Source organism: Lycium ferocissimum, chromosome 5, assembly GCF_029784015.1.
Source record: "Lycium ferocissimum isolate CSIRO_LF1 chromosome 5, AGI_CSIRO_Lferr_CH_V1, whole genome shotgun sequence".
Classification (NCBI taxonomy): domain Eukaryota; kingdom Viridiplantae; phylum Streptophyta; class Magnoliopsida; order Solanales; family Solanaceae; genus Lycium; species Lycium ferocissimum.
This window is the reverse complement of record NC_081346.1, coordinates 18,669,422-18,691,253: the sequence shown is the minus strand read 5'-3', so window position 1 is coordinate 18,691,253 and position 21,832 is coordinate 18,669,422. Positions and strand designations below refer to the sequence as shown.

Below are 21,832 nucleotides of genomic sequence, written 5' to 3'. Positions count from 1 at the left end.
TTGTAATTCTGAATGCCGTGAACTCGATTGGGAGAATGTCATCATAGTTCCTTAAACATCATAAAAGTAACTTTTCTAGTCATTTACTTGTGTTTGGTATGCATTTTAGAAAATATTAGGAGTGTATATATATTCAAAGCAAATCACGATGAAAATTTTGAATTTGGAGTATAATTTCTGATGTTGGGGGTTTAGGGGCAGTTAACGTGGGAGGTAAGCGGGGGTAGGTCGGCTGCGTAGGGGTGGGATGAAGTCTTCCAATCTTTGACCCCCCGATTCAGGAGCGACTGTTTGGCCATAGATTCCTAAAAAAAAATTGAAAAACTTGATTTAGGTAAAGTTTTTCAAGTTTGAAAATGTGTTTGACCATAATTTTTCAAAACTTATTTCACTTTTTGTTTTGGAAAACATGAAATATTACTTATATCCATGAGTTCTAAAAACTATTAAGAATGCCCAATCATACATAACGTACTTGTTAATCCCAATTTCCGCAGAACATGATATTTTAATAACAACTGCTAATAACACACTAGCTACTACAATTCAAATTACAATACGAAGATCCATTTGTGCAAAAACAAAAACAGCAGTAGTAACAAGCTATCCTTTAGAATAATATTCTTTTACTGATTGGGCACAGCTTAGCTAGTTCAATTTATAAAAGAGACTACTTTCATTGTGGAAACATGGTAGAGACAACTGTAATAGAGGAACATGGTAGATAGAATTAGTGGAGTAACAAATAGATTTTTTTTTTAATTTTTTTTTTATAAAACACAAAAGTTCGGCGTAGTTTTTAAAAGTTTTGAAAAGGCCAAGACATAGATCTTGGCCCAAAAACATGTTTGAGCTAGAATTTGGGATTTGAAGATATGTTTTCAAAATCTGTTAGAATTTTATGGCCAAATAAGGATTTGAAAATAAATCTTCAAAATATGCTTCCAAAATCTACGGCCAAACGGGAGCTAAGAGTATTTGTATATATTCAAAGCAAATCATGATGAAAATTTTGAATTTGGAATACAACTTCTAGTGGTGGGGATTTAGGGGTAGGTGACGGCGGGAGGTAAGCGGGGTAGGTGCAACTGGGTGGGGGTGGGAGGAAGTCTTCCGATCTTTGACCCCTCGATTCAGGAGCGACTGAAGCGAATACAATAAAAGAATGCAAGGAACGGTTCCCCTAGAAAAGACATCTCTACTTCTTCCAAAATCAGGTGGTCCCCCTTTCTCACATAAAAGCGATCAGAATTCGAACACGACACTTTTACTGGGAAGGATTATTTCATTTCAAAATTTCATAATAATATCATTGAAATATGAAATAAGAGAAATATTCGAACTTTAATCTTTTATTTTCTAATTTAAATAATTTAGAAATGGAATGTGAGTAAGCGAGGGGGTGTAAGGTGGCTAGGGTAGGTGCAACGGGATGTGGGGTGCGTGGGTTGGTTGGGGTGTGTTGTTGTGTTTATGTTGATTCGTAAAATATTTCTCCCAAATTTGTAAGGTTAACATTTTTCTCCATTTTCTCCCATTTTGAGAAAACATTGTCTAGAAAAATATTTTTCTAAATATTTAGCAACCAAATAAGGAGAAATAGAAAAATATTTTTTGTCATACCAAACACACCCTAAATTGATGTATAGTGTCAAATTTATTTACAGTTTTGTTATTGTTCTTCGTCATTAAATTATAATCGTCAAATTTATTGATTTGTACTATAGTGATTAAATTATTCCATTCTAAATAATTTAAGGGCAAAATTAATTATTGTTTATTATTTTGGAATAACAATTAGTGAGAAGCGTATTTTTGAACTTCTTGACTTGTGTGAAAGGGTCTTTTTGAGCTAAAGCGACTAACAACGGGGCATTTTGTATAAAAACAAAAATGAATTGAAAGAAATATCACATTCGGACAGTTACGTATTTATACTTTTTTAATCAAACACGACATTGAATTACAATATAATTACGTTATGATAAACAAACATGTTATTTGTAATTCTTGTACGATATAATTACTAGTGTGTTTAATTACTATCCTAATAACAGTTTTCAAAATGAACATTAAGTGCTTGAAATTTTATGAATAAATAAATTACATATTTAGTTAAAAGTATTGACATGGATAATAAGTTGTTAATAAATCAAGTATAAAAGTGCGGACATAATTTTTTTTTTGATTTTTAAAACATGCACAATCTTATGATTTAATGTGGAGAATGCTTACTTTTAAAAGAACCCTCTTGTCAAGTGGGGACAAACTCTTATATTCTATTAGAATTACTTAATTTTCTTAAAAAAATGTTTAAAAATAAGAGTATCATGGAAAATGGCAAATCAAAAAAATGGAACAAGGAGGGAGTTATGAGTTCTGTTTTGAAAGCGATACTCCAGAAATAAAAGAAAATATTATGGATAAAATAATAATAATAAATTTTAATCAAATTAAAAGTGTTTATAAACTGAAAAGTCAAAAATTACAAATGGCCCAACTTATGATTTGTGGTACACTTTATAAGTATTTAAAGTAAAAAAAAAAAATATTCAATATTTACGATATGCATGTATTTACCATCATTTTAAAATTACTAAAATTAAATTACTTGATTCGGTGTAAACATCATTTGTCATATTCGAATACTCAGGGAGGTGAACGTATAATTACAAGATCTATAAGGGCGGCAAGTGGAATTTACGCTTAGATAAGAGATATACGGCGTCGTTCTCATCAAGGGGAAATCTAAACCCTAAAAAGCACAATATAAGGTTCCTGAAAAAAAAACCCCATTTGCGGAAGCGTATCGTGAGAGAGATAAGATGCAGATCTTTGTGAAAACCCTAACAGGGAAGACCATTACCCTTGAAGTTGAATCCAGCGATACCATTGACAATGTCAAGGCCAAGATTCAGGACAAGGAAGGTATTCATTCTTTTTCTTACTTCCATTGCTTCTTGTCATTCATGTGGCAAGTTAATGGGCATCTCTTGATGGGCTATGTGTAGGTATTCCACCGGACCAGCAGAGACTGATCTTTGCTGGTAAACAGCTTGAAGATGGGCGTACACTGGCTGATTATAATATCCAAAAAGGTTTGTGTTTGGATTGAAACTTGGTAATATAAGTGATTGTTTTTATTGTTTGCTGCTTCTTTAGTTAATATATATTTGTATGTAACAGAGTCGACTCTGCATCTTGTTTTGAGGCTCCGTGGTGGGATCATTGAACCATCTCTTATGGCATTGGCCAGGAAATACAACCAAGATAAGATGATTTGCCGCAAGTAAGTTCTCCACTTAGTGCTTTAGCACAACATGTCAGAATTATCATGTGGTTGGTAGGAAAAAATAAACTGTTGTGGAAAGGTGTAATTATTTCACTTAAACGCCAACTCTTTAAGATGGCCCGTTCAAGAATGTTTTTGTGGTAAAATCACAGTCCTGTATGAATGCGAGCTTAGATGGCATTAGGGTATCATTGTCCTGACTTTTGCCACTGACAGTGAATTTTAAAAACTTCCATCATGGGGATGAAATGGAAATGAATTTGAAGATGGTGGATGGTAAGCCGTGGGTCGGTTTAGTCCAAAAAACAACCTCTGTGGTGGAGCTGCACCTTGAACACGAAACTAACGCTATTAGTAGCTGTTTTTACTCTGATTCTAGCTTGCAAACTTCAGAGCTCTCTGCTTAGCTAAAGGAAAAATTAAGGGTTCTTAGAGGGCATATGCTGGGTGAAAATCTACCAAATATTATCTGGCCACGGTCTATGAATTCTGTTTCTAGATCCTCCACTTTTGCTGTTTTATTACACATTTGTGTTTTAATATTTTGTACCATTTCCATAGATATGTTACGGAGTAAGCATGAGAAGGTAGTGGCTTGTATATGGTGCACTGATGTTTTTCAAATTAGTTTTGAAATAGTAATATGGTGTACCGAAAATCTATTATTTGCTCAAGAAACTGTTGAACAAGTTAGTTTTCACGTTTCTCATTGTTATATCATTCGAGGACTTATGATTATTGCACCATGCAATAAGTTTTGAGTGCTCGCCAAGGTCGTTCCCCTCTAGTTCTTGGCTTTTATATTTGCAGTGGTGAAAAAGAAATTTGCATGTGGACTTGTGTTTTTTATGCCATCCATATATCCAAAATTCTAGCGTATAATCATGTTTACACTGTAGGTGCTATGCCCGTCTGCATCCTCGTGCCGTGAACTGCAGGAAGAAGAAATGCGGCCATAGCAACCAGGTATCATCTTGAGAATTTTCTGCAAGATTTTGTATCTGTATGTTGTTCTACTTGACTCAATACATTAAACTGTTTCTTTTGTTACTTGCTTTGCAGTTGAGGCCAAAGAAGAAGATCAAGTAGAGAGGCAGTTGCATTTCCTGTCTAGATGCTATTCAAATTGCATCATTTTGTAATTCTTCTGCGTAGCTCACTTTTTGGTGGATCTCTATGCCAATTACATGATTTTGTAGTTCTTTTGCTTAGCTCACATTTTTGTGGACCTATCGTTGTCTGTTTAACTGCCACACATTTGTTTCAACTCCAGTTCCATTTACAAAAAGAATTTTGTGCTTGTTTTGAGTTTGGTATGACCAGCTGTGTATTTTATTCTTTATCCTCAACAAGTTCCAATCCCATGTTTCTGTTCTTACCAACAGAACATATCTAGATTCTAGACTAGTTGAGGAAATGTTGACACTCTGTGGTGATTCAACACTCTTAGCCTTGATATTAGTAATATTTTTTATCAGGGAGAGGATAGACATTATACCGTGTACACATCTACTTTGGTGATATTTGAGAAGATGCCTATTTAAAGAGCAAATGATCTGTAGTTACCAGTTCCAAAAAAATAGCAAATGATCTGTGAAGATGATTCGAATGTGTACATTAGTGTCCTATAGCTCGATTGTGGCCTTCTCCAAGTATATCTTCCTAGACGTATCCATTGTGTAGAGAAGTTATCACTTCGTCTGAAATACGTTTTGGATCATCTTTTGTGGAGAATCAAGAGCTGCGTATTCTAATTGGAGCAATTCATCAGAAGTGAGTTGCCAACCAAGGGCTCCTAGGTTCTCTTCAGCTTGTTTTACAGACTTGACTCCGGGGATAGGAATTGTACCCTTGCATATACACCAGTTGACAGCTACCTGCATTGCTATTTTATGTTAATAGCATGCAAAGGAATTAACTACCAACATGCAGTGATAGCGCGTAGTTTGTGAATAATATCAATGAATTAGTCTAAGCATAAAAACAGTGTCTAATTCTTTGCAAGCATACAAACAGCTTTTGCTGGAATAGTCCTATCTTATGATTAAGCCAAAATATCCCCTGAGATCGTCTGCAGGGTTTCCAAGACTAATGTACGTTTGTTTTCCAAATAAACGCCATGGATAGTTGATAACCTCTTTCCTCAATTCCAGTTCAATGGAAACTTTTTTCGACGAAAGACTAATTGTTAAGGCAGTACCTCGCAAGCAGACAGACTTGGTCATAAATTCATAGAATTAATTGCATAATGGAACTAAAACTGTACCGATATGAAGCCAAATAAAAGGAAGAACAATTCCTTGGTAGATGATGTTAATTGATAAATCATAAGAGTATTTGAGAAAGAAAAAAAGAACTGATGATGAAAGCATACTTTAATTGACAAATGGAAGGCCACATTTTTCCATTTAACGTGCATCTTCCAACTTCACAATTGTGAGCAAGAAAACAGACTGAAACTGTCAAGTCAATGAGGCTGGAGTGAAGAGAAACACAAACTACTAGATTCTTTCATAACTTTGTGGACTAAGGTTTGTAGCTCCAAAACGATGTGAGCATAAAAATTAGCTGAAGTACATACACACTGCTTCTTGCAAGTGTACAGCTGTTACCAGGTTAAAAGGAGAAACTATACTTTCAAAAGATCGTATTGCAAATCCAATACAATACGGAGACATGCTCCACTTCGCAAAGGTTAGCATTAGAAGTTACAGAAGGTCTATAAATAGAAGAAGCAACTAACCCAAGCTAGAGAAAGTTCTAAAGATGGAGCCTAAATATCAAGAAACAATAGTCAAGGCAAACGTGATGGAAGGTTACTGTAGTGGAATTAACTCCCAAAGGCTTTTGGAAGTGCATCCCAGTGTATCATTTATGAAAGCTCTGATGGTGACTAGAAGGAAGGCGGTTTACCATTTGAAATGAATTAATGTCGTATACTTAAGTCAGTTAATATTTAACAATGGCAGCTTACCTACTGGTTCTCAAAAGCAAATATTGTTCATAATACCAAAGCTGTAACCTTGTAATCTATTCACTTTTATGAGTTGTTTGGATAACGAACTAGCTATAATTCACTTATTTAAGGGATAAATAGTTCATGCATTGTAATGATATGAGGATCGTTATGCAAGGGTTGCAATATCAAAGTCAATAGTTAAACTTCCGTGTACTTTTTACGTATTAGGTGTTCCTATCCATCCAGGTATTGCTAATAAGCATATTCTTGTTCCACATTTTACCTAGTTAAGTTATGCTAAATGTTGGTGTTAGTAATGTGAGATTGTCTATTGAAATCAAATTATGTATTAGTTATGTAGAATTGTATAACGAGATTATCTCATCTTATACAGTCCTTGTTATATGTTGATGAGGCAATGACTGATTATTTGAGAATTTATATATGGAGCCACAGTTTTATATGATAAGGCAATTGCTGGTTATTTCATTATTCATGTAGAGCCATAGTTCCTTTGCTTTTCTTTTTTCCTTTTTTAATTTGACTAGCAGAATTCACTATTAAGGGCACCAAAGCACATTTTTGATTCCATACTTACTACATCAAGATAGACATTTTTTTTTTTTTATTGTCCTATCCCACAACAAGCTTGTTGGATGATGAGGCAAATACTGCTTGCTAAGGAGATGATTTCTCAGACATAAGTCCCAGTCCTCAACAAGCAGAGTCTAATCAAGTATATGTACCAGTTTGTATTGCCTCATGGACATGTGATGTCATGGAAAAATCTTAATGTTTAACAATGATGCTAGACCAAAAGCCAGATTTACCATGTGGTTCCACTTTCATGGAAAAACGTTAACTTGCTGACAGGCTTATTAAATGGGGATTGGCTGTACTGCCTATCCTGAAACCAGAGATCACTTATTCCTGGAATGTAACTTTACTAAATGTATTTGGGATAAGATCCTAACATGGGCTCAGAGGACTAAAGTAACTGCTACTATATAGACCACTACCAAAAATTCCAAGGGCAAGACTCAAGCTGCCAGGCTGTTCAGAATGATCTTTGCTGAATGTATTCATGTAGTATGGTTGGAAAGGAACCAACGAGTATTTGAGAACAAAATTAGGACTAGTGCTAGCATTGCTAGAGAAATTGGTTATATATGTGCTGTTAGGGCAAAACTTGGACTTAGAACTATGATCCAGAGGTTTACTTTCTAGATCTGTTCTAGGTTGATGTGTTTTCTGTTTGTTTTGTTTCAAGGATAGCAAGCTGAGTAAAAGCTATGCTATGGAGCTTTGTAACGGTTCATTGGTGATTAATACAAGTGGCTAATTACCCAAAAAAAGCACATTTTTGATAGGCAAAATGCTTCTCTTTTCTAGAACAGATAAAAGCTGCTGAGATTTATGTACCTTCTTTTAGTCTCTTAATTCATCTGAATTTCTAAAGAAAGAGCTAACTGAATTTGCAGTGACTTCATGTTTCCTATGTGTTGTTGTCGACATGAATGGACTCTCAAACAGATCCGACATCAAGCTTAAAGTCCAAGATATAGAGGCTACCGAGATGTAAAAAACAGGAGCAGAATGCTTTGCATTATTGCAAACACCAAACTATATGAAAGGCCTATTAGATGAGAACACTGAACCAGCAATGAGATGCGGTGGCCTGCTTGTTGGTATGAAAAGAACTGAACAGAAAATTTTCGGTTTACCTGTGGTATTGTTTTCCGACGTCGTTGAGCTATTTCTCTCAGTGAGGTAAGTAGTGGCTCCAATCCAGGCAGAATTTGTCTAAAGAGTAATCCCCTACAAGTAATGTTTTACATTGAGACAAGGATCAAATAATAGCTTGAGCTGTACTTGCTCGTTTACTAGTTAGAAAAATTCAACTTGGGAAGAAATTGAGATGTACCTTGGCCCAGATGGAAGATTAGAGGGTGTGTATTTCCCAGTGAGCATACCAAGACCCAAAGGGCTGTATGCTATGACCCGTATGCCTAGAGAATCGCATATATCTTTTATCTCCATCTGATCACTTCCCATACTCAGCAGTGAAAATTGTACCTGATGTTGGAGGGATCACTGGCTTAAGATAGTGGCACCAAAGCAAAGCAACGACTCAAAGCAATTTAAGTACAATCTGGTCATATGGAATTTGATGACCACTAACAATGCTTGAACATTAGAGGTGATTGTGCTTGCGTGACCTCGACGAATTTACCAGATACCTGCTACATCCTACTAGTGGGTACCAGGTAGGTTACCGTCTCCATTTTCTTTGACTTAACAGAACTAATACGTTGTTGGTTTTTACCTCTTTTAGACGGCAGAGCACTCTGCATATGGGTAATTCTAACTGAGCACTGTAAATGGAAAAAAATTGTATTTGCTTCTAAAAAGAAAGGTAACTGCATACTTCATAGGTAGGAAAGAAGAGTCAGCACCTGGGCTGAGCGCAAAGGAACTCCTCGGTCGTCAAGATATTTGTGTATTTTCAGCAGCTGCTTTGGTCCGTAGTTGCTCACCCCAACTGCACGAACTAAACCCTGCACGAGAGAAAAATTGTAATTTGATTTACGTGCAACAATATGAATCAATCAAGTATTTTCTCCACAGGTGATAATGAAGACCAGATTTAGCAGAAAGTAGATTCAGAATTGCTTTTAAGAGTGACAAAATAGCACCAAAATGTTGATCTCCCCTCGCACTAAATGGTCCAAAAATGCACGTGATTCCAAATAAATACTTTAGTTATTAGTAACCTTCTCGTACATGGCAACTAAACCATCCCAAAGAGCTCGTTCCTGCAGAGGTGCATAATTTGCGGTTGACCAGTGCAGTTGTCCTATTCCAATTTGCTCAATTTGCATCCTATCCAGAGAAGACCTGACACAAAGTTCTATTTAACAAAACCTTTTGGTTGCTTCATAAGAAACAGCTAAAATATGAGCCTAATGTCTTTCTTAAAAGTTAGTCGTACCAGATAACAAAGTAGCTAAAGTCATTCAGTGCACTTCTGGCAAACGTGTAATTTTAATCAAATGAAGATTTCTACACTAGGTATTTTCCCCCATAAAACTGGATTTTTGATATTCTGATTATCAGTATGTTCAGAAGAAATGAGCATGAGCAATACTTGCAAGCATTCACAAATTGTCCAGGTGTTAGGCGCCATGGGTATGCAGCAAATTTTGTTGCAATCTGAATGTCATTCTTTACTTGCTTGTCTCCTGAAAGCATAATAAGTCAAAAAGCTTAGAAAACAAAAGAGAATTTGGGTAGTCTTGACAAACTTACTGAGCAGCAAATGCTCAGAGAGCGGTCCAAGAGCATAGCTACTATCCCTTTTCTGTTTCTCTTCCTATTTTGCTAAGAATGGAAGGTATTATGTAACTCGAAGTTTAACAATGTTACAGATTTACTCCCTCCGTCTCATTTTAATTGTCGTTTTAGCTCAAGAAAATTGTCCCAAAATAATTGTCACTTTAGGAATTCAAGATTAAAGTTGACAATTATTTCCAACTATATCCTTAACATTAAAGAAGCACAGTAATTTTTTTAATACTGCTTAGTTCTCAAAAAACATCTAATAAATATGGGTTACTTAGTAAAGTATACCTTACATTTATGTTTGTCTTAATGAGCATGAAAAGAACTTAAACTACAGTTAAAATGGGACGGAGGGAGCACATAATTACTGAGAATAGCTAATGTAATGATCTACTCCTATTTCCTTAACGGAATGAGTACAAGTATCTGATTGGCTATTCAAAACTTCTTAATGAACTAGCCCCTGAAGATAGAATCTTATACATGAATATACCTTTAATGAGAAACAAGAATAAATCAATGTTCACCTGGAAACTCGCGAATGAATTTTCCAAGAAGTTTCTCACTTTGTCCATTCAACCTTCCAGTCCCATAAGAATCAGCCGTATCAAACAAGTTGATACCATTCTCCACTGCAAGATTGAAAGTGCGCTGAAGTTCAGAGTCCATTGAATCTTGATAACCCCATAGAAGTTGATTGCCCCATGCCCAAGTACCAAACCCCATTGGAGATACCCTCAAAGGTCCCATCTTTACCTGTAAATGCAACTCAATTAACCTTTATTTTCTCAAAATTCATGCAGCTAGCAAAAGGAGATGAAATACAGGCAAAAAAGTACCTTTTGCCATGGCCAGAAACGGGGAATTTTGAGGGATTTGAAAACAGAGGGAGATGGAACAGGATCACTAGTTGAATTGCTGCATCTTATGTAAGGAATAGATTTTGAAGCTGGCAGCGAGATATTCATTGTTCCCAAGTGAGAAAGGATGTACAGTTTGATGCAGTTGGATGATATGAGAATAGTGTGTACCAAAAAAAGGAAAAACGAGATTTTTTAGCTGAAAAATGCTATAGATAACAAATAAGCTTAATAAAAAGAATGAAATACTTGACGGCTGTGGGATTTGAACCCACGCCCTTTCGGACCAGAGCCTAAATCTGGCGCCTTAGACCACTCGGCCAAACCGTCCGTACATTATACGGGATGTCTTCTCTATATGTGTCACTCACACAAAAGAGCACGTCGTTTTTTCGGAGGAAAATTGTGCTTTTTCGGTCGTGATACATTTCGGACTCTGAGAATCAAACAAAAAAATCTTTGCTTGTGATTTATTCATATGCTCTTTAGATATTTTAAATTATTAATTAATATGACTTTACTTTTTATGTAATTTCTAAATATGTAAATTATTTTTTAAAAAACTTAAAAGATTGTATGTCGGAATTCACGATTAAATTAAAGAAGTTTGACTCTTGAAATTCAAATTGTATCACATAAATTGAGACAGAGGGAGTAACAAATCTAGCTAACCATAAATGTGTGTCCCTATTCTAGTGAATTTTCACACATTTAATGAACTATTAACCATTACATTATTCAATTATCTATGTTTGATGTTAAGTAATTGTACTGCTACTTTATATTTGAAGGTAATACAAATTAACAAAATAATGTAAATGTCATATATTTATTAGGTAAAGGAATTAAATATTTGTATTTTAATTAATTGGAGGTTAAATGTGCTTAAATATACGTTACAAGAGTCAAAACTAAAATGTATTGATAACTGGGGGATCAAAAATGTTGTTGGATCTTCTTCTAGTGAGTGTTTCAGTTAAGAATTTACCTAATTTTCTCAGTAGATTAAGTCATCCTGTTGCTGACTTCAGCTTTCAAGAATTTTTCATTACTTTCTGTTGGACATGGAAATCTAGCTTTTGTGGTAAGAAACGATCAGATGAAGAAGCAAGCATCGTCCAGACATTTTTATTTGATGAAGAAAAGATCATTTATGCAAAAGGAGTTATTTGTGCAAAAGGAAACAATTAACAGACTTGGGCCTCTTCTGCGAATGGAACAAGACACACAAAGTAATATACCATGTATTTTCTAGATTTGTACACGTATAGGTTCTGGAACTTTCCTAAAATAGTACAGAGAATAAAATTAGTTAGTAACACAGCCAATCACGTATAGGACAGCTGTGAGGTAATAGAAAGTTCTTTTATTCCGTGTAGTGTATATATACCAGATGTATATTCAGTAAATACAACAGAAAATTTCTCCAAATTTATCTATCTTTTCCTATATGGTATCAGAGCAGTAGATATTTCTCTTCCAAATCCAGTCTTTTTTTGTTGAAACTCTGAAAATCTCACAGAAATGGAAGACACAGAAAACTCTCAAACAACCCAAACTCGTTTGCCAGTTGCTACCAACCCAATCAATGACCACTCTAGCCCTTTCTATCTTCATCCATCTGATTCACCTGGAATGTTGCTTGTCAACACTCTCTTTGATGGAAAAGGCTATGCTGGTTGGAGTAGGGCATTTGTCATTGCACTTTCTGCCAAAAATAAGCTTGGCATGATTGATGGTACATCTGAAGTGCCAAATACTTCATCTGCTAACTACAAAGCATGGACCAGGTGCAATGACATGGTCATATCTTGGATCCTCAATTCTCTCTCAAAGGACATTGTTGAGTCAGTCCTTTATTTAAAAACTACACAGAAAATTTGGAAAGAGTTAGCAACAAGGTTTGGACAGTGCAATGGAGCACAACTTTATCAACTCCAAAAGGAGTTATCAGATGCAGTTCAAGGTAATTCTGATATTGCAAGTTATTTCACTAAGGTGAAGAAGATTTGGGATGAACTTTATGCTTTGATTACTTTTGATCAATGTTCATGTAAATGCATCTGTAATGGTAAGGTGACGACCATCAAGGCACATCATGTCACACCCTTAATCCGATAGGGTGTGATGGGCACCCGACCCTTACCTAGGGCCGAGCGAACCCGCTGACTCTCGTGACACTCCTAATCACACTGGGCCCTTAAATCATAACATGAATACATAATGAAAGTTTTTCGGAAAACAAACATGCTTTTCATCTTTTCATATCAAATAGAGTCTGTAATCGTATGAAATCTGCAATATAATGCATAACAATACATCGGCTTATAGAGCGCTTACAAACGACATACTATATACTTGACTCGTACGCAAAGTCTCTACATAACCCAAGATTCCATGAACCACATATACTCGACTCGGCGGCACTCCGGAGGAAATGGAGCTCGTCAATCCCGCCGGAACACATTCGCTAATATCCTCGGCTCATCGTAAGTACTGCACGCGGCATGAAACGCGACCCCGAAGAAAAGGGGTCGGTATGGAATATGTCTTGCGAGCATGTAAAGCATGAAATACAATAACGGGATCATAACCGAAATAGGAATTACGAAACAAGTATACGACCGTAAAATCATAGGACTTGCCTTTGAAAACAAATAATATGCATAACGATATCATAATCATGTGTACATATAAGCGTGTCCCGGCCCTCTAATGGGGGACTCGGTAAGTAAAATCATCATATGCATGTCATCATCATATATATATATATATATATATATATATATATATATATATATATATATATATATATAACGTGTCCCGCCCTCTAGTGAGGGACTCGGTGAATATAATCATCATATGCCATCACTAGCCACCATCCCCATATCATCACATCATATATATATATATATATATATATATATATATATATATAGTGTCCCGACCTCTAGTGAGGGACTCGGTGAATAATGCGGTGGAATGTGCACGAATGCGTGGATATATTGAGCTTATTGAGCTTTGCACGAGCGAGTCGTGAGAAACCATATGCACATAAATCATTATAATAGACTCAATGGATAGATAAGCGATCGACGCTCGAGAGTTAAAACGCAAATCATGTTAAGTTCTTTCAAAAACAAGTCGTTAGGACTATATAACGGAAAATCTCGGGGACCACGGATATGCATCAACCAATCCGGGCCCGCCCATGAAAGTTAAAGTCACTATACGTTACAAAACTTTCTACGAACGTTTCAAAGCAATCCGGTTCTATCTATGAAAGTTACAGACATTTTTAGACATAGGATCCTTAAGGAACAAAACCGTGTACACAATATTTTAAATCCAATCATATTAAGGACATAAAGACCATTGCTTGACCATATTAAGGATGTCAACATCAAGAAACAAATATGAATCATAAACATGTCCGGAACTTAAGAGTGGAGTTACCTCGAGGCTCGTGTCATAGCCTAATTACAACTAGGACATGCCAAAAGAAAGAAAGAGTAAGCTTTACATACCTCGTCCGCTTCCTAAGCTAATCCAAACTTAAGTCTCGGCTTCTCAAGATCTACAATAACGTCGTTAGACATCAAACATTAGTCATAAGCACTTAGGAATCCGATTCCAAGTTAGCACTTTATCTACAGAAATTTGGGCGGCATTTCCCCTATAAATTCAACAACCCCGAGAATTCAACTCGGCCAAATCATCAACAACAATACCAACAACCATACTAACAACATCAACGAGTAATTCAAACGCATTCTAACATTAGTAATTCTTTTCCATATGATTCGACGACATTCCATTACATTCAATTCAACTACATACTTTCAAGCTAACATCAACGCTCACAAGTTCAAGTACTAATCCAAACCATTCATACAAGATTCAAGAACATTTCAAACAATCCGCACAATATTCAAAACAACCCATCCAATATACCATGCAACCCGAAACCTCCCAAGTTCAAGAAAACAACAACAACACATTTCTTTCTTTCAAATTCATCAACTACACCAACAATTCACACTTTAGCAACATTATCTTCATAAATACAAGAAACTATATTTAATTCACATTAGCTTCCAAAACAGCCCACACACGATTTTATCTTCAACTTAATTCATTAAACCTTTATTTACATCATAGAATCCACAACACAACAACCAAAAATACTAAATAAAATTTAGTTCATTACTTGTCACAAAACAGCCCATACTCACGGCTCAACATCAACATACAAAGTTTCATGAATTTCATCCATTTCTACACACTATTCCCTCCGTTCTAATCCGTTAAAACTCTGAATAAACTTGTTAACAATGAAAAGGAACCTTAATTAAGTGTGCAGCCACCACGTCCACTCTCTTCTTCTTGGTTGATTTTTAGCTCAAATTGAAGGCAACGCGACGTACGACACTTTTCTCTTCATGGGCTTCGAAATTCGGGGCGCGAATTTTGGTCAAAATTAATTTTTCTCTCTAGGCTCTCCTCTCTCTTTTTCTCCAGAATTTTCTGGGTGTTTTGGTATGAAAAATGAGGAGAAAAGGCTGATATTTCATTTAAAAAGGTGTGGGTAATGGGCACGACCCGGTTGGGCTCGGGTTGGGCCGACCCACCGACCTTCGCCTTAAAACATACATATCTCCTTATCCCGATGTCCTCGTGAACCCAAGACCTATGGTTGGAAAGATATTTCAATTATCTACAATTTTTATTCTGGGAGTTTTCCCAAATTCCAAACGCATAATACCGTTTTGGCCCTTCGAAGTCAGATCACCCGAAGATGTTTTCTTAAATCGCCCTTTTGGAGGGCTTACACTCATTTTTAGCTTATGGGTCCTTTTTAGGACTTGCTCAACTTCACATGTACCACCCATATATCTCTTCATATATCCTTTATAGAATCCCGACATGTGGGTCCCACCTTAACACACGGCACTTTGGCCTTTTCATGAAATTTTTATTTCAACTTCTAGCCCCCTAATTTCCCTTAATATTCCATACCAATAAAATTCATAAGCAACTTGTGCATTAAAATAAAATCGGAGGTCAAAAGTCTCAACCCTGTATCCCGAATTAGTCTTATCCTTAACTTATCATGGTTAGCTCGGATTATCCCAACGTACAAAATACGGGATATAACACATCAAGATGGGAGGCTAATTCAGTTCCTTATGGGACTGAATAACATCCACTGCAGTGTCAAGAGCACCATCTTGATGATGGACCCTTTACCCACAGTAGGTTCAGCTTATTCTCTTCTCAGTCAGGATGAGAAACAGAGGGAGGTGCACATGGAAGCATACCCCTCACAAGCTGCTTTCATGGTCACAAATCAGAAGTACAGCAACAGTGGACAGAAGTTTAACAATAACTATCAACAAAAGTATGGGGGAAATGATGGAAAATTCAAAGGAAATTTTGAGAAGCAAAACTCAGGACTATACAGTACTAACTGCAAGATGACCAATCACAACACTAACAAATGTTATATACTAATTAGTTTTCCACCAGACTTTAAATTTACAAGAAACAGGAAAACAAGATATCCTGCTCACAAAGAATGCAAGTACTGTTGTTACCACAGATTAGCACAACAATCATGGAACTTATGATGGAGATCTTTCAGCTTTTGGTAAACAAATGACTCCTGAGCAGCAGAGTCAGCTTGCTAATCTTCTTCAGCAATTCAAGTATAGTGAAACAAGTGAGGCAAATTCTGATGCCAATGTGACTGCCAATTGTGCAGGTTTAATTACTCCTCATTTTAATCCTAGTCCTTATTCCTTTTCTTCACAAATTCATTCTAATTCATGGATATTAGACAGTGGTGCATCAGAACATATGACATTTGATCCATCCCTACTATCTAATGTTACTTCTTTATCTACAGTTTTGTATGTAAGTCTGCCAAACTCTCATAAGGTCAAAGTCACACATAAAGGAAGTGTGACAGTTTTACCTAACTTAGTCCTCCATAATGTTCTATTTGTACCATATTTTAGATTCAATCTTCTTTCTATACATAAATTCACCCTTCAATTTCATTGTATGTTAATCTTTTTTTTCTTTTGGTGCTATCTTTCAGGGCTCTTCCATGAAGAACCCAGTGGTTCTTGGTGAAGTTCAAAAGGGCCTTTACCTACTCAAATCTGCTCCCATCAAGCCAAGTCTAGCACCATGTCACACCCTAATTTCCGATAGGGTATGATGGGCACCCGACCCTTACCTAGGGCCGAGCGAACCCGCTGACTATCGTAATGTCCATACCCGGCGGGCCCACAAAACATAACATACGCACGTAATGAAAATTTTTCGGAACAAACAAACATGCCTTTCGTTTTTTTTTCAAACCAAATAAAATACGCAATAGTATAAAATCTATAATATAAGGCATAACGGTACTTCGGCTTATATAGCCGCTTGCCAAACACATCGTAGCATAATGCATACAAACACACCGGCTTACATAGCTACACAAAACGGACCGACATATCATACACTCGACAACGTCCGCAAAGTCTCTACACAACTTCGAACACCATACAAAAGCACTCGGACTCGGCAAAGACCGAGGAAGTGGAGCTCGCCAATCCAAATGCCTGGAGCATCTCCTCGCTAACATCACCTACTCATCCGTGGGTACTGCGTGGCATGAAACGCAAACCCCCGAAGAAAGGGGGTCGAGACGAATATGTACCGAGCATGTAAAGCATAGCATACATCAACGAAGTCTTAACCGAAGTAGGAAATACGGAAAGTGAAATCATAACAACCCAATTACCTAAGTACTTACATCCGACACACACAAATTATATATACTCATACCGAACACATCATAATCGGTATATGGAATAACATTAACCGATGTGGGATTTGCCTAAACCAATGTGGAATTTTGCCTCGTCATTGGGTTTGCCCCACCGTGATCAAACTCATCATATCATCATACATCATCACATATCAAATACGGTCCATAGACCCTACGGGACGAACGTGGTCGCCACCCTATCCGCGCCACAACACAAAGCATAACACCGAAGTTTCAAATCTCCGTATCCCCGAACACAACACATCATCACAACACATCATAAGCCATATCACAAAGATAACTCCATAAACGGAACCCGGCCACTATGGCGAGGTCTCGGAACCGTAACACGGCATAACACCGAGTATATCATAGTGCGCACGATCATATACCGGCCGGATCCGGTGAAAGAGGTAAATACGAACGCACGAACAGATCGTAAGTAACCACACGCATATCAGACATCATCACAGACTCAACCGAATGATCAAAACGAACCCTCTTTTTTTTGAAAATCCAAAACCATAGTCAAATCAAGTTTTCTCCCGAATCTCGTGCGGGGCATATCAAACCGAACTTCAGAAACCGTTGTTACGTATCAAAATCATGGGCATAAAATCCTTATTTCCAACTCGACAGAAAAATAAATAATCATAGTGAAGAAAATATTAAATTTTCCGAAAAATCCATAAAGGTAGCATAGAAAGGCCGCGGGCCCCACGGACGGTGCCGACCCCCGTTCGAGCCCGACTACGAGGGGTAAGGAGAGTGATGTCTTATGAACTTACATAGTTTTGGGGCGTTTCGAGGTCGTATACAAAAGTTACGGACGTTCGTAGTTTCGAGTCGTTTAGGCATATATCTTTTAAAAACAAACTCTTTTGAAACAAAACTCTTTTGAAAATATAACTCTTTTGCAACCTTGAAATTTAAGCATACAAAAGACGTAAGGATCATAACTCGACCGCATTAAGGATACGAATATCAAAAAACATATAAGAATCGCTTACGCAAGATTTCAAACTCAATCATATCCAAGACATACGACCGTAACCATACTAAGGATGCCAACAACATCAAAGCAAACACGAATCACAAACATACTCGAAATTTACGAATGGAATTACCCCGAGGCACAAATCATGTCATACCTTAGTTCCGTCTAAGACATGCCAAAAAGAAAAGAAGGGTAAGCTTCACATACCTCGATTGCTTCCCAAGCTAATCCAAACTCACGTCGTGAACTTTCCAAAATCTACAATACATCATTAAATGTCAAACATTAGCTAAGGCATTTAGAACCCGATTCCAAGCGCACACCAAATTCTACAGAAATTTCGACAAAGACTTCCCCTATCTAACTACACCACCCCGAGAATTAAACTCGGCCAATTCTTCAACACAACAACACCAATTACCATTCCAACAACATTATCAATTCATTCAAAATACATTATAATGCTAATAACTCTTCTTCAAATATTCCAACACATTCCAATTATGTTCAATTCAACTTCATATATCCAAACGAACCACATATAATCAAACTATCATTAACGCTCATCCGTTTAATTACTGATCCAAACCCATTCAAATAATATACAAGAACACTTCAAGCAATTCATACAATATTTCCAACCAACCAAATATTGTTCCAACTTACCCGAAATTGCTTCCAAACCCGAGAACAACACCAAATATATCCTTTCCTTCCAAATTCATGAATTTCACTAATAATCCACGCCTTAACAAAACAATTCTCATAAATACAAAAATCACATAAAATGTACATAAACTTCCAAACCATCCCATAACTAACATAACATTGTTTTAAGTCGTCAAACTTGCATTTTTCATCACACAATCCACAAACGAAAACGCTAACGACAATTTGTTCATTCCCAATTACACAAAGGGACCTATTCGGCCAACACCATCCAAACACATATGCATGATTTTCATCCTTTTCTTCACTCCACAACAATCAAAACATGCTAATTAGAATTAATTCACCACTCCTAACATACCATACACATGCACGGCCAAAAGTCATCATCCACGGTTCAACTTCAACATCTATATCTTCCTGTTTTTCATTCATTTCTACGTACCACAACGTCAACAAATCATGCATAACACATAAAAGAGACTTGGAACTTACCTTCTCCCTTCTACTTGTTCATACGGCCATGGTGAAGTTTCACAAGAATAAGAACTTTGCTCAATTCAACAACTACCTCATGTTGTTTAGCACCTTCCAAAGAGTAGAATTGTTTGAGGAAACTATTGTTTTTTTTTTCACCCCTCTTCTCCTTTTTTTTTTGGTGTTGCTCGGCTAAGGAGAGAGCCGAATGGTGCTCTCTCCCTTTCTCTCAATGTTTCTTGAACTCTCTATGGATAAATGAAGGAAAAGATGACTTGGTCATCTTTTAAATTTCCAAGTAAAATGAGAACATGTGGCCTTGGCCCACAATTATCTTGGCCGGCCACTTTGGCCCCTCAACTTCAATGATTCCCAAGTTTTCTTAATTCATTTTTTGGTCCCAAAATTCTTCCAACTTTCATTCTCTAATTTTTTTTTTCCTTATTCCAATCTTACCCTTAACACTTCATACCAACAAAAGATGAATATGCGACTTATGCATTGAGACAAAATCAACAAAATCGGAAATTAAAAGTCTTGTCCATAACTCGTCGCAACCAACTTAGAATATTCCAACGTACAAAGTACGGGGTATAACATCCTTTCCCCCTTTAGAACATTCGTCCTCGAATGTTCAACTAGTCGTATAGGGTCTTCAGGATTTCGGGGGGGGGGGGGGTTTCCTTTATTACCATAACACGCAATCTCGTCCACAAAATATTCCCAGACGCTACTCAAACTCACCCTAACTTTTCCTTTCTTTCTTCACCTTAATTCACCCGTCGCGACCTTGTAAGGTTTACGCACGCCACACCTCTCAATTTCCCTTACCATATTCTCATTTGCCTCTTTCCGAATTTGTAAAATTTTCGAAAAATTTCCCGGGTCACCCATCCTATCGCTCTCTCAAAGATTAGATTTCTGATGAAATACGACGCTGTAATGCTAGTATAATCGCGTCCACCTCATCACATGACCTTCAGTACATAATCTGGAGTAAGTTGTAACCTTTACAGTTTTCAATACGCTCTCATAACACAATTACCATTTTAGCCCTCCTTATTCTTGTCTTACTCATACTATTACTTCTTATACACTCGTAGCTAAATCTTACCATTACTATTGGCACGACCCTTCAAGCCGTATCACAAACCCATATCTCATTCTCTTTTCGTTTCTGGAAACATTTTGGCAGAGTTTCCTCTATATTTCTTGCTATCTCAAAACACATTACACACGTAAAATACCAACGATACTTATATACATATCATATCACATCGCAGCCACACAGGGCTCCCAATATCACCAACAATACAAAAATGATAAACATACCTCGTATGCCCAACTCAAACGGCACCTATTACGCTTTCTTGTTTGCTTTCCCCCTTTAATCTTCAACTTGTATTTCAATCGCAACTTCAATATCTTTCCCAACATATATCTTTCATACCTTTGCTTACCTGCGTACTTTGTGACTTCCAACATCATCAATCGTTTTCTTCTATCAGTGCCATTCTTCAGCTGCCATCACAAATCCGGGTAAGGAATCCCATCTCCTATGACTTGGCTCTACGGCACGATCTCAGATATGAAAGAAGAGTAACCATCCTAAATGCCCCGTAGCCTCCTCGTTTATAAATGTGGCGCGCGACACACCATAAACAAGACTCTGCGGACACGACTTTGCGTACAACCCCTAGGACGAACGCTGCGATACCACTTTGTCACACCCAATTTCCGATAGGGTATGATGGGCACCGACCCTTACCTAGGGCCGAGCGAACCCGGCGACTATCGTAACACTCATAACCACCTTTGGGCCCACAAAACATAACATACGCACGTAATGAAAATTTTTCGAGAAAACAAACATGCCTTTCGTTTTTTTTTCAAACCAAATAAAATACTCGAATAGTATGAAAATCTATAATATAAGCATAACGGTACTTCGGCTTATATAGCCGCTTGCCAAACACATCGGTAGCATAATGCATACAACACACACTACAAAACAAAACGGACCCGACATATCATACCCTCGACACTTGTCCGCAAAGTCTCTACTAACGTCTCGGATACACGTACGAAGCACTCGGACTCGGCGGCCTCGGAGGAAGTGGAGCTCGCCAATCCAGTGGAGCATCTTGACTAACATCACCTACTCATCCGTGGGTACTGCGTGGCATGAAACGCGACCCCGAAGAAAAGGGGTCGGTACGAAATATGTGCGAGCATGTAAAGCATAAGATACACCAAACGAAGGTCTTAACCGAAGTAGGAAATACGAGAAAGTGAAGTCGTAACAACCCAATTACCCAAGTACTTACATCCCACACACAAATTATACATACTCATACCGAACACATCATAATCGGTCATACGAAATAGCATTAACCGATGTGGGATTTGC

At 37.1% G+C, this 21,832-nt stretch overlaps 3 protein-coding genes and 1 non-coding gene across 4 annotated transcripts; 2 read left to right on the top strand and 2 right to left on the bottom strand.

Moving 5' to 3' along the window:
* Window positions 1–2,772: 2,772 nt before the first annotated feature.
* Window positions 2,773–4,592, top strand: LOC132056349 (ubiquitin-ribosomal protein eL40 fusion protein). Its single transcript, XM_059448497.1, has 5 exons — window positions 2,773–2,928; window positions 3,012–3,098; window positions 3,187–3,289; window positions 4,192–4,258; window positions 4,355–4,592. Exons 1-5 carry the CDS (start codon window positions 2,826–2,828, stop codon window positions 4,379–4,381), a joined length of 387 nt encoding a protein of 128 aa, XP_059304480.1. The 5' UTR covers window positions 2,773–2,825; the 3' UTR covers window positions 4,382–4,592.
* Window positions 4,593–4,725: 133 nt separating this feature from the next.
* On the bottom strand, window positions 4,726–10,644 carry LOC132056348 (pyridoxal reductase, chloroplastic). The gene is made up of 8 exons (XM_059448496.1): window positions 10,433–10,644; window positions 10,121–10,349; window positions 9,400–9,493; window positions 9,026–9,149; window positions 8,708–8,809; window positions 8,176–8,327; window positions 7,976–8,069; window positions 4,726–5,169 (listed from the first exon to the last, which is right to left on the bottom strand). The coding sequence occupies exons 1-8, from the start codon at window positions 10,559–10,561 to the stop codon at window positions 4,984–4,986; spliced, it is 1,110 nt and encodes a 369-aa protein (XP_059304479.1). The 5' UTR covers window positions 10,562–10,644; the 3' UTR covers window positions 4,726–4,983.
* A 59-nt stretch (window positions 10,645–10,703) lies between these two features.
* On the bottom strand, window positions 10,704–10,783 carry TRNAL-UAG (transfer RNA leucine (anticodon UAG)). Its single transcript has one exon. It is a non-coding gene; the product is annotated as a tRNA-Leu (tRNA).
* A 1,194-nt stretch (window positions 10,784–11,977) lies between these two features.
* LOC132057623 (uncharacterized) lies at window positions 11,978–12,574 on the top strand. The gene has a single exon (XM_059450250.1). It carries the CDS (start codon window positions 11,978–11,980, stop codon window positions 12,572–12,574), a length of 597 nt encoding a protein of 198 aa, XP_059306233.1.
* The last annotated feature ends 9,258 nt before the right edge of the window (window positions 12,575–21,832 follow it).

Coding starts and splice junctions, on each gene's coding strand:
- LOC132056349 (XM_059448497.1), top strand. CDS start 2,826: ATGCAGATCTTTGTGAAAACCCTAACAGGGAAGACCATTACCCTTGAA. Junction 3,099..3,186: donor TGATTATAATATCCAAAAAG/GTTTGTGTTTGG, acceptor TGTATGTAACAG/AGTCGACTCTGCATCTTGTT. Junction 3,290..4,191: donor GATAAGATGATTTGCCGCAA/GTAAGTTCTCCA, acceptor TTTACACTGTAG/GTGCTATGCCCGTCTGCATC.
- LOC132056348 (XM_059448496.1), bottom strand. CDS start 10,561: ATGAATATCTCGCTGCCAGCTTCAAAATCTATTCCTTACATAAGATGC. Junction 8,328..8,707: donor TTCCTTTGCGCTCAGCCCAG/GTGCTGACTCTT, acceptor CTCCAACATCAG/GTACAATTTTCACTGCTGAG. Junction 5,170..7,975: donor GTCGGAAAACAATACCACAG/GTAAACCGAAAA, acceptor ATAGCAATGCAG/GTAGCTGTCAACTGGTGTAT.
- LOC132057623 (XM_059450250.1), top strand. CDS start 11,978: ATGGAAGACACAGAAAACTCTCAAACAACCCAAACTCGTTTGCCAGTT.